This window comes from Clavelina lepadiformis, chromosome 6, assembly GCF_947623445.1.
Source record: "Clavelina lepadiformis chromosome 6, kaClaLepa1.1, whole genome shotgun sequence".
NCBI lineage: Eukaryota > Metazoa > Chordata > Ascidiacea > Aplousobranchia > Clavelinidae > Clavelina > Clavelina lepadiformis.
Window position 1 is genome coordinate 8,844,512 of NC_135245.1, and position 13,582 is coordinate 8,858,093.

Here is a 13,582-nt window from a genome sequence, read left to right on the forward strand (position 1 = left end):
GAGAAAAACATAAAATAGTCAATATTAAACAGGGTTAAGAACAACTGATTGCTGCAAATCGTTGCCAAGAAAACAAATAAACAACAACATACGAGCAATAGGAGCAATTCACATTAAAATGTTGATTGTCAACCCTCAACTATTTTTAGAATTGACGTCATTGAACACACGTTCCACTGCGACAAGGGACTACTAATGATGTTTGTACTCTTAAGAGACTAGTAATAACGTTGCAGCGAGCAATAAAATCAATATCTTTTGGCATATGGTTGGGGACAGCTTTTAGAACATTTCTTTATCCAACACATGCCATTGTATTTCCTTGATGTGAGCGAGTCAACTTTATTAGTTTTTTGCAGTGGATATGGGTGGAAATTAACTGCTTTCTGAAACATATTCAGCAATAAAACAACGATTTACATGTTAAAAAACACAACAGAAAAAAAAGAAAAAAACTTTAGTCACGCGAAGAGTCACCTCAAGACCACTCACGTGACCTGCATTTTTTTCTGTACAAACAAGAAAATGTGTACCAAATCCAAGCGCACGTCATTACTTCCAATTACTGCAGAAGGTTTAAAAATGTTTTAAATTTTACCAAAGACTACGTCCCTCCATTAGTAAATAACATAAAAACTAAAAACAAAGCAAAATATGTCATTGGCCTAAAATCAATAACCCGACAAAATACATCTGGAGAAGACCGACTGCATGCAGAGCAGCCCATATTTAGTGAGTGGTTAGATGAAAGATAGGTCAACAAAAATACATGAAAAGTGATATATTTTTTGTTTGTTTTTTTTGTAATAACCAGTGTGCATTTTCTGAGGAAAAAGCTTTGTGGACCCGATTTGGAACGTTTGACCATACTTGAACAAGCATGTTCACGCATGCAGCACAAAAATTAAAAGTTGTTCAAAATCTGTGTAGTATTTTATTTCTACTTGCTATGTTAATTTCTACTATCTATTGTAAGTTATGTCAATTTTCATACTTCAAACATTTCTAACACAACAGGATATTCTTCTTTTAAACTACATAACTGCTTTTCTTAAAAAAAAAAACACAAATTCAAGAAAATGGACTGTTTGCACTAGTTTAGAAACTTACTGTAACCTCAACAAATGGAATGGAGTTGTTGCTACTTTCTGCTAGAGATATCAAACTCTGAATGCCATAAAATGCACCAACATCCGTTGAGGACACAATTTCAATTTCATCACTAGAAAAATATTTTGGATAACTTTTTAATTTGTTTCGTTCATTTTCAATATGTTAACTTAGTTGCTGTGATAAAATTGATTAAAGTAATTCCATGGAAATTTGTTTCAAATTTTCAAATTTAGCAGTTAAAATCCTTAGTTCTGAGAAAACATCCCTTGCAGGATAAAAGCGCAAGTACTTTTGTATAAAATGTGCGAATCAAAACAGTCTTAGCATTTTTCCTGATATATCTGTCTTGCATTAGCCACTTTTTGTGTTCACTAAAATGTTATTAAGCTAAAGTTTTTTTAATTAGCATTAAACTTTCTAGCATATAGTACAGGAGTGGGGAAGAACAGTCTTTGCAGAGTTTGGGCAGCCCTTCAACCCTTCCTTAACTTACAAACGTTGATTGCTAATTTTGACTGATTTTCACCTAGAAGACCAATTAATTTTAAACTCAACAATGTTTCAACCGTATATCAATTCAACGGCTTGTAGCTTTAGTGGGCGCTACACATCCAGCCCCAATATAGAAATGTTAAGATGGAATTCCTAGGATTTTTATTATCATAGTTGTTATGTGTAATTTTATTGGCCGGCCCAATTGAAGTTTGTATAGCCTTTAAGGTCAACAACCATTTGTGCTTGTGCATCATTCTACTCGTGAAACCTAAGTACTACTAAGCATATGGAAATATGGGCTCCACCTTTCTAAGCCTACACTTTTATATTATTAAGACAAACAAGCAGTGCTGCCTGGGAAGGACACCTCCCTCCTGAAAAGGAGTCAAGGCCATATTATCAGGAGTCCTTTATTACACTTATGTGACACACTCGGCAAATGTACAAGAAGCCCACAACCTAATGATCAACAGCCTTATCGTATGACTTAGTCATTAGAGCCGTAATATTTTGTGTATCTGTACTTTTAAGTTGCAGCCTAACTGATTCCCAGTTAACTGAAATGTAGCAGTTGAGAACAAGTTGTCCAGCCTATGAAATGGTACAATGACCAACCTTGGCATTTAAACAAACAAAGATACACAAAGTCACTTGATACATAACACACATCAATGTTTAGACGTGCATGATCCAATTTGTACACGTAAAACCATAAAACCAACCACATCCGTGGGCCCTCTCCCGCAATGATAACACGATCTTAGTGAGGTAGAAATACTAAAATATTTCGAAATCCATCGACCTTGCTAGAATACAAGTGAAGTTCACTGAAGCTCTCGGGTCAGCAACAGCAATCAAAATCCCATTACATCACCCAGATATCAGTGTCGGTAGTCCGGCTGGTCATGTTGGAGATTTAATTTCTTTGAAGCTTTGTTGTTGACCTCTGCTAACAGAGACTGTACCTACTGTTTTGTTAAATTTCATCTGCATAAGTTCACAAATAACTGGTAACTTCATTGATAAATGAAAATGTGACCATCTAGTCTAATTAGAATATACATGCATTACAATGTTTATCTTTTGCAATTGATGTAAATGAAGTAGTTGCATTTGAGCCCAACTAAATCAATGTAAACGACTTTACCACAGTTAGTATATTTGGTGCGAGCAATTTTATTTTTCGATTTCAAATTTGGAAAACTGATTGGGTTATTTCGAGTTCGAAGCCCTGTGTGAAACCAACTCTAACACTGTAATTTCAGCTATATTTATGGTAAATATATGTTTCTGAAGTTTGTGAAGAAGCATATAGGGAAAGACATTTTCGCATACTTGGGAAAGACCTTTAGAGTTCAAGGTAAGCATTGGGCACTTCTCACAGTTTTTTAGCCTTGTGTTGAGCATGGCAATCATCCCACATGATGACTGCCTGGACGTTGCCACTGTTAATCTTCTTCTCTGTGAGGTGCCCACACTTGGAAGATAGCACATATTGTAACAGCATTACAGGATATGGTGGTCCTAGCTGAGCTTATAAATAATTAATTGATCTAGAATGAAACAAGTGGAGTTTTATATGAAATGTAACGTGAAAATATTTTCTGTTTTTATTAGATGTAGTGACCCTACTAGTTAGATATACCATTATTTCTTCAGTCACATTGTAAGCTTTATAAGCTTTTCCTGTCTATTAACTCATGATATCATTAACTGGTGTCGTTACTTAACTTTGCTGAAGGTCTTGGGTTACATTTGAGAAAATGGTGTCAGGAAAGATGAATTCTCCCAATAGAAGTGTGGATTCATTGGATGTAACCCTTTGCAGTGCAGTATTCAATGGCAGATGTCACAATTGGAAATCAAATCTCAAATCTCTGCTGACATTTGGGGACAATGATAAGTGTCGCAGGCTTTCTGGATACACTTCATGATACGTAAGTGATGAGAGTTAATTAGGCTAAACATTTTATGTATAACATTTTTGATACCATAATATATTCATTCTTTCATTCATCCACTCCTGTCTCTACTGCTTGTACAAGAATCTCTTTTTGTCGAGGATTTTTAGTTAACTTAGGAAGCACAACTAGTGCCTTAGAGAAAGCTATGTATCATTTTTTTAAATCTCAATGACTTTTTTACTGATGTCATGAACCAAAAAATGCATTGTATCAAAATACCTCCTTCCTTTGCAAAAGATGAATAAGTTTAGTCAAAGAATACCTGTCACAACAAAAAGAATACGAGATACCACAATATGTGCAGAATTTATTGCACCAGATTAGTGGTTCAGTTTTTATTGCATCAGCCTTATACACAAACGGCTGGGCAAACTAGTGGTGGAGTTAAGTTCTTTCAGATCAATACGACTGGGTAGGACCTAATCTTTTGTTTTCTTAATGAAAGTTGTGATCAATGCTGCAGAAAGAGATGTGGAGCTAATAACAGACAAACCTACTCAAGTATATTAACTAAAAATCCTCTACAAGCAATGAATCAGAGACAGAAGTTGCAAAGTTTTTGAAAATGGAATTGAAATCACAACTGAATACTATATAAAAAGCACATTGCACCAGTCAAGCATTGCTTAGTCGGTTCAATTAACCTTAACTTGATATTTGAACAAAGTGAACAAAGTCTCCCAGAAATTTGATGTAATTTTCTATTATTTCATAATAGAATTAAACAAATCACTTTCAAACTATGTTTTCTTTTTTGTACTTGTAACACAGATTCATTATGCATGGTATGATTTATATCTAGATGCAATGCATGTGAAAGACGGACATAATTGGATAGTTGCCTAAATTTGCATGCCAGTGTAGGCCAGGGGTCACAAGCTTTTCCGAGTTGACAGGCTTATTTCAGTTCATTTGGAATTAGGTAGGCTCAAGTTAAAAGTACGTATAGACAAAATATTACAAGGCGTGTTTGTTGATAGCATTATGAATCATGATTTACGACTACATTGATTCTATTCAGTGTTTTTTAAGGTGTTTTGAGCCACTGAAACGGTCGTTTAAAATAAACATTTTTTTATGTTTGTAGCACGTCAAATTTAATTTCTACATATTCAACCACAATAAAAAAATTATCTGCAACTGCTTGCTAGTTTTCATTGTACTTACAGCATTGATAATAATCACACCGCTATAACATTATAATTTCTAGCTTTATATTTTTGCCCTTGCATGAGATTTCTGTAGCAGTATTTTCAGTATTTTACACGCTACCGTTGGTCTCTGTCCGACTGCACTATGCCTGCTTAATGACGTTGTTGACTGCTTCAAAATGGCAGATGGATTTCCTGTCAAGCCAGCCGAAACGCTTTATGACTGAAAAATGGTTACAGAAGAGACGATTAATTGAAGAGCAATATATAGTCACTTTAGGGATTAGTCAGTTAGCTACTACATGGATTTAGCCTCAATATTTGTAGATCGATTTATTGCAGTTTTTCTGTTTTGAAATTGTATGTTATTTCAGGAAAATCGTCTCAACGTAAACGCTTCTCTGATAAAGCTAACAATCAAAATATACTAGCTCAAACCTAGAAAGTTTACCTTCAAACAATACCACAAGTTTGCTTAACACTAGAACGACCGAGGGGCTCAAAAATCAACCTTCAGCCATATTTGTAGAGCTATTTTGCTAATATTTAAAATCGTATCAATTTCAAACTTCCAGTAGCTTCCTAAGTATTTATGAGCAGTATGCTAACACTGATTTTTCTCCAAAAAGTTATTTTGTTTACCTGCAATTACGAGATATACCTACAACGGCCGCAAGGGTAAAAAACAGCCTTTAAAAATACCTTCCTGCAAGATTGCATTGTGCCCTTCAAACAATGCTCATACTTTATCCTTGATGCAGTTAGTGCAACAAAGGGACTGTTTTTATTCAGAAGTAGGTTTTTTGTTATCTCAAATTTGAGATGAAGCATTGTTTGGTTGTTATATCAAATCACACTTTTTGCTTGTGTTACATCAAAATCAACAATATGATCGTTGGCGCATGAAGGGATGACAGTTGTAGACAAAACTGCTGCTATTATTTATAAATTTTTAGCTAAGAGCAGGAAAAGGGCAGTGCGCTGTAAAGTATGGTAATTGTTACTCACCAGGATACATCATACTAACAATGACCTAAGCTCAGAGTCATGACCAAAAACTACATCAAAACCCAACCATGGATACAACAGAAAAAAAGACACTTATTATCACCCACTTTTACAACAAAAATACAGTAGGAGTGGACGTGGCTGATCAAATGGCGAGAAAGTACTCAACTCACTCAGCAATGCGAAGGTGGCCATTGGCGGTCTGGTCCAAAATTTTGGGTATTGCCCTGATAAATTCCTGGATTGCATACAAAATATGTGATCGTAGTAGCATCAAACACCGAAACTTAATATTAGAGCTGCTCAAAGATTGGAGGAAAGAATATGCACAAAAGTTATCACAGGCCCGAGATGTCGATCGATACCCAGAATGACAATCGAGAAAAAAGAGAGCATGTAGCAGTAGTCGATGCCAAAATAAAATAAAATGCCATTTCAAATAAAATCAAAAAGGTGGCCGAACAAGTTCATCTAATTTTCTGGTTTTTTAAAGAGGATATAGCAAATAGAAAAGTTCCTCATTACATGCAAAATATCTGTTATAAATTCTGCACTGTTGTGTTGATAATTAAATTGTTCGTTCAAGTAACTGTGAAATGTGGCTAGTTTTTCGTATTTAGGTAAAACAATTTTCGGTCCTTCAAAATTTCTTAGCGGCCGCCTAAGCCAAACCTTAAAAAGACACTGATTATATAAAATTAACTGGTCATTCAGTAAAATATTGGTTAAAACTAGCTAAGCAACACAGTAATGTTTGAAAACAAAGAAATGGTTGAAAGGTTGCATTTTCAAAGATTTTTTTATGTTGTGTGAACATGGAGCTAAACCAGACATCTTATCAACTACCCTGTCAAGATTGGACACTGAAGATAAAAACTAAAAAAAACTTTAATATTCGTCATAATTTTGACATTCATCACTCGTCACAATTTTGCCAATATCTCAGCAGTCGCTAACTCAATTTTTGTCAAATCTTCACCATTCGTTTAAAAAACTTATGTACATAAATTCATATTTACACATGTCTTAGTAATCTGCTGATGTTAAACATCGAAAAAGCAGTTCTGGAAAAAAGTCAAAAGTTATACAAAATATCGGTCGATGCATCGGCAGTCTGCATTGCACTGCATTAGTAAAGTGGCCTGTGTATCGTTTTTTCGATGTTTAACATCGGCATCAGCGCATCTCTATTATTTAAAGAACATGTAATTCTGGTGAAAGCCTATTTCTATTTAAGAGCAACCTGTTGAGAGTTGTGACTTATACTGAAAATACAAACAGACCTGCAAACCCAAACAACTGGAATCTGTGCTATCTGACACAAAACTGCAGGGAACAATTTCTTCCCATGTGTTTTACCTCTTTAATCCAGAAACCCCGCTACTCGACTCTGACACAGAAATTTCAGAACAAATGTTCTAAATACATTGACAAAAAATCCGATAAATTGCATTGTGAAGTGCGAAGCGAAAAAGATTGGTTGTGAACGCAAGTTTTTGTACATTTGTCATAGATGACGAAAACAATTGCCAATTATCTACCCACAATGAAAGCAGCAGTGAAATCGTTAAATTAGATTGCTACACAAAACCCTGAATCAGAGCTGACGAGCTAATTTAATAATATTTGATTTCCAACCACAACATAGTACACATACTCAAGGATCAACAAAAAAACTGTAATATCTCAAGATCCGCTAATTGTATTTGGATACCTTTTCGATCTTCTCCAATATTTTTAGGGTTAGGCTCTCAACTAATGCGTATGAAAATAAGGTACGACCTCTACTTTTTGAATCCCTAATTTTGAACGGCAATAAAAGGGAATGGAACAACAATGAAGTGGAATATTTTTCAAAAACCTTATTTTATAAAAAAAGAGGAAGAAACGTAGGCAACATAGTGCCACAAACAGTATATTGTTACACTCACAACGTTTCACACAGTAGCCATTGCAAACTTTCATGGTCAACTTTTGTCGTGTTAAATGTTGTCTATTGTAACAAAAGGTGTTGGTATTTGATTTTGCCTTTAAGGAACAACTTTTTGCATTTGCAGTTTTTAGTATTTTATAATGCATCTTTATATATGATGTAACAAACACTGTATGATTTTCCATCTATTTGAAATCACCAGATAATTGAAAAGTTGACTTAAAATAACTTGTTAATTATATGATAGTGTTTGTTTTTAATTACAATTTGCAACATCTTGGTTGTCTAACACTTGCAACTCAAACACTATACAAGAAATTCATCAGGTTTTGTTTTAAAAATAAACAAATTGTTTACATTTGACACTGTTGAAAATTGGAAAGCATAAGTTCGTCAAACGGATGGAGTTGCAGAAACTTGAAGACAGAAAGCACCAATGAAATGTCAGTAACGCACTTTTCTTCACTATGAGGCCAGACGAAAGAGCGCCAAGGCCCGCAAGGATGCATAAAGGTTACAACAAATTCCAAATACAGTTTTAATTATTCAAATACAATAAGCGGATCTTGAGATATTACATTTTGTTTGTTGCTTCTTAATCTCAAGCCACCTAGCGATCAAAAATATTTTTGTCCATAACTCGAAAACTGCAAATCCGATTTTTGTTAAATTTTCACCATTCATCTTAGAAAAATAACTGGAATCCTTTTAGCAAATAAAAATAGACCAGTTCCAACCAAAGTTCATATTATAATGAAATGACCCAAATATCAGTGATGATGCTAAGATAAAAACACTATTATTTTTGTATAAAAACCTTATCAGTAAACCAACATGACGATATACAAAATATGTAGGTGACTTTGCATATGCGCACATTGTACAATTACACCATTAACTAACCTTTTAATAAGCAAATGGTAAGCTTCTTGCTTGTATAATGAAGTATTCAAATTGACTTCTCCATTTTTTATTACGATAACCTTGTCCAAAGATTTGGCAGTTTTGTTTTCCATCTCAAGGTTAAAGTATTCTGTTGGCATCAGTGTAAAAAAGATTATAAATATGTCAAAACTCAAACAGAATAATTCAATGTGAGCATCACAAGATCTTAATCCTTTGAGATTGCAAATAAATGCAATTCATTCACAATCAATAGATTTAATTTTTTCTGGTATTTGGATCTCTGTGAATAATTTTTGGTATGTTGACAGTGAATTGTCTTCGTTTGTAGCAATTTTGCCAAATGTGTATTGTTTCTTATAAGAGTGTAAACTCTCTTTTTAACAAAAATATTTAGTCAAAAGATAAAAGGGGGTAAGTACACCAAAGCCAGGGGCACAATTAAGAGGTAGCCTAGTAAGCTTCATGGGTCCCTTCAACATTTGCAACTAAAAATAACACAACTAACCATACTTTCGTTCCACTCATTTCGTTATTTGTTTCCAACAAATAATCGGCTATAATCTTTGCAATATTAAGTACTACGAAGGCTACAGACAGCACTGTAATAAAACAATGACCATAGTCAAGAACATAATGGTCTGATTGCTAGAAAATAATTGATGGCCTACTATCAAGAAAGCAAATCACCCACAGCGGTTGTTGAAGTTGAGTTACTTATTGCGTAATCGAATTATAAAAGACTACTTATGTTATCCGAAAAGGACTATGTTACAAAACTTATTATGGGATGAGCTCGGATGCGGCTCCCATGCAAAACAAGCATGCTTTGTCAAATAACTTTCCTGATCCTAGCAAAATATACAATTGGCAGATGACATCACACAATGTTACATGGTAAATTGTCAGCTACTATATGCACAAATAAGTGAGTAAACTTATTAACTAATCAAGTATATTAATTTATTTTAAGCATAAACACACAATAGTTTTTTGCTATGGGTGTTCTAGGTGGGGAGGACAAAATTAAAATTTTATTCCCTTTTATTCCATTTTAAAAGACTTATGTTCCACCCCCCTCACCTCAAAGCAATCCTAATTAAACCACTATCTGTTAGGGAGCTTCTTTATATGTGGTTGCTGCTAAAACAAAAGCTTAGAGCATATAGCTAAATCTGTAGTCAGATTTGTGACGAGCAATCTTAAAAATTGAATCTGACATTGCACTGAAGCTTTTGCATAAAGTTTTGGGTCATTTTCATGTTTTTTTTTGCATTTGAAATGTTTAATTTGTTAAATGTCATTATTATCTTTTAAGCATGTTGTCTGCACTATAATGAAAATAGTTCAGTTCCTTTTAGGTTAAAAACACATTGTGGGTAAGAAGATTCAGTCTTAATCGGAAGTGGGTCATGAGGAGAAAGCTTTAGACCCACTTTATTATAGGCAGTAGAACACTGTACTACAGAAGTCTTTAATAAGATATTGCTATGGATATTGGATATACAATTCTGAATGACTGTTTACAATCAATTCAATTAAATTTTCAATATGCGACCAAGCAGTTTGCGATACACCTTTAAGCAGTTTAACGTCAAATACATTGCATAGCAGGTTGCCTATTACATAATATTCATAAGTAAAATAAGAAACAGGATATAGTTTGGCACTCTGACGGTTAACTTTATATTTTTCGACACAAACTATCGCAAGCATAAGCTTGCTTCTTCAGGTGTACTGTGAAATGGCAAAAAATATTTCAAAATTTCTAGGTAAAGGTCTGCTTGGAAACAATGATCGCAATTGTGACGTGATATCTACATGCATCCAAGCAATCACAACATACTTAATGAGTAATGACATAACAAAATAAAATAAAATAAATTGGTAAATAAAAGGAAAACGCTAATAAAATCGTATTAAAGTAAAATAATGAATATTTATTTATAAAGTCCCATAAAACCGGCACCTCTGCTAAGGCCGTTATTAATGCAATTAAAGACGTGATTGTTTTGCTGTTCCTCAATTCTGCGATCAAGGCGGTTATTAGAAATTAATATTCGTAACACGGTGATGCGTAAGTCGTTGATGTTATGATCCGGTGAGTTGAAATGTTCAACTACTGGTTTATGGTTAAGTTCATGACAAATATCACTTTTGTGATCCGTGAATTGTTTCCTCAAGGTTGATCCTGTTTCTCCCATGTAAACTGCCTTGGGGCAGCATTGACAGCAGATGGCATAGATGACTTTAGTGCTGTTGCATTGAAATATTCCACTGATGCGACACGTAAATCCATTTGGGCAGACTACTCAGTCAGTTGTGTAGATGTACGGATACAGTTGACTTCTGGTGTTGGCAGGAGAATGTTCCAAATTCTTCAGATGTGTCAGGTAATCTGCTCGACGTCAGGAGGTTTATGAGGTTGGGAGATTGTGGGTAAGCTATTAGAGGTTGGTTTGGAAAGATAGCATTGAGTGTAGGATCAACATTGAGAATGCCCTGTAGATCTTTAGCTATACACTTTATGGGTCTCAATTATGGAAAGAAAGTCAAGACCAATGGAGTCCCATATGACACTTGAGGCTTACGTCCGTATTCTAGGAGCTTATGGCGTGGTTTCTTTTTGGCTTTTTGGATTTTCTCTTCTATGAGATTGTTTTGGTAGCCGAGTTTCGCAGTTGTTGTTCTCTGTTCTTTGTAGTTGTTAGTCTCTCAAATGGAAGAGCAAATGCGGCAGTATCTTATTGCTTGACTGTAAACAATAGATTTTCATATATGAAGGAGGTGCAAGTTGTTAGGGTGTTGGTAAGTAAAAGAATCTGTAGGTTTACGATATAGTGAGGTTTGTACTTTTTTCTGGATTAACTTCACCTGGGTGTCAAAGAAGTAGACTTTCGTTTTGGACCGTTCCAATTTCAATGGGATGCTAGAATGTTTAGAGTTGAGGGCTTCCGATTATCGTAACCGTTACAAGATTATCGTAACTATGAGTCCAGATCTTGAATATGTCATTAAAATATCGCAAATAAAGGAGTGGCTTTAGAGGAAAATCGGATAAAATACATCGAAAATCGGATAATTAAAATCTGGTTAACACGGTTCAAACAACATCAACTTTGCAGAAAATATTCATAGTGCAACTTGCATTTTAACAAGAGCAATACTGCTGTGAAGTAAATTTGCAAGTACTTTAGTTAACACGGTAACAGCAACTTTATGTTTTAGAAACAACAGAAAATATCAAAATCACAGTAAAATGTCAAAAAGTACCATAAAATCAATTTTTACTGTATAATGTAATATTTAGTAGTAATTGATTATTGTTATCTTATTTTATCATACAAAATAAAAATATGTTAAAATTTGCAGGACCAACCATGCAAAATCTTCCCATGCTTTACAAATTGGTTTACACTAAAAGTCTAATTACTTCTTATCTAGGCAAAACATCCCTACAATTTTATCACAAAAGACAAGACTCATGTCTTAGCTAAAACAAAAATCAATGAAAAAAAATCAAGCAGAAATTTTTTACAGACATTTTAAGTTTGATGGCTGCAAAAAATTAATCCTCAAATGTGAGGGTTTTGCAATGAATTTATTGGAAATATAATAGTTTCATTGGATTCCTTACCCTTACAATTCATAAAAAATGTTTTGTTTATAATTTTAGAACGAGGTTATGAAAATACATCATATTTAATGTAAAAATGTCATGCACTCAGCACAAAAATTGCTACCTAGTAGTAAATCTTTGAAATGAAATAGCTTAAAAACGACTAAATGAATTTAAAAAATCTTTTTAAATCCTACAAGTCACAACAATACCTACAAATGTTGTAAATTTGGCAAGATTTTGAGAACTTATGGTGTCATGTTTTTCAAAAATTGTTTAAATTAACTATTTACACAGTAATTGGCATGGGATTAACCGTCATCATCTTTAAATAGAAGGAATGTGCAGCAACAAACTCAGCTATATTTGGCAAAATAGCTGTATTTATGTTTTTATGATTAATGTGCACTATTTGTCTACAAATAACATTTATGTATGATTATCACCATACACAGTATTAAGTTAGTTTTTCATGTCAATTTAATAACGCTAACAACTCTACCACTTTCTTGTTTTTGTTTCACGCCATTTTTATTGTTGTACGCGAAACAAGGTCGTAAGTTTTCCATGCTTTCACCTCAGAGTAAGAAGTTAGTTTAATTAGGCTTTGTTTGAAACAAGATACTGTAATATCAAAACTTTATTGTTGTCTAACACAAAAATTTGTAAAGCTGGTGGGATATACAAAACGTATCATTACGTAATTGAATATATATATCATCAAAAGTGAAGGCATTGATCAGTAATTATACACGATTAATGGATAAAATTTCTTAACAGTGATGTCCTTAAGAGTTATTATAATTGTATCTCAAAGCTTTCTGACATAAGGAGTTATAATCTTTATGCAAACTGATATTGGAGGAGAATGCTGCAGGCTGATTTATGCTGGTAGCAAGCATCATGCAGGAAAAATCTTTTGGTTTATTTTGTAAATGCAAATTGGGTAATCGCATATCCATTTTTTGTGACATTTTTATTAAATTATCCAATGTATGCGTTTAAGCATTCTACTCCGGAAAACAGGTTTAGTTTGAACAGACGACTGTGTACTGTACAGAAATACACTCTAACAAAGCCACACAAACATCACTACCGGATAAACCGATTTTTGTTATATATGCCAGCGTATAAGCTTTTTAAAACAAAACTATCAGACCCAAAACAGTCAAGGCTTTATATGCTAGACTTTAATTTTAAATGTGTGATCATAACATTTTATGTCTCATTGGTCGAAATATTGCTCATGTGATAAACAGTGCACGTGTCATTATGGTTAAAACAACAAATTCAAATAAATTCACATGCAAATTAATCATAAAAGTGTGTTTAACATGTTGTTGGAAATCATTAACCGTCGACGTAATTGAAATACCTTTTTGGGCAACATTCAACT

General features: G+C 33.8%; 1 protein-coding gene across 2 annotated transcripts in view; it reads right to left on the minus strand.

Moving 5' to 3' along the window:
- LOC143462314 (beta-hexosaminidase-like) overlaps positions 1-13,582 on the minus strand; it is an 86,321-nt gene that overhangs the window by 25,932 nt on the left and 46,807 nt on the right. For both annotated transcript variants that reach the window (XM_076960428.1, XM_076960429.1), the window contains 2 exons: positions 8,568-8,697; positions 1,111-1,222 (listed from right to left, as the gene is read on the minus strand). In XM_076960428.1, coding sequence (XP_076816543.1) covers positions 1,111-1,222; positions 8,568-8,697 — 242 coding nt within the window. The remainder of the gene's footprint in view (positions 1-1,110; positions 1,223-8,567; positions 8,698-13,582) is intronic.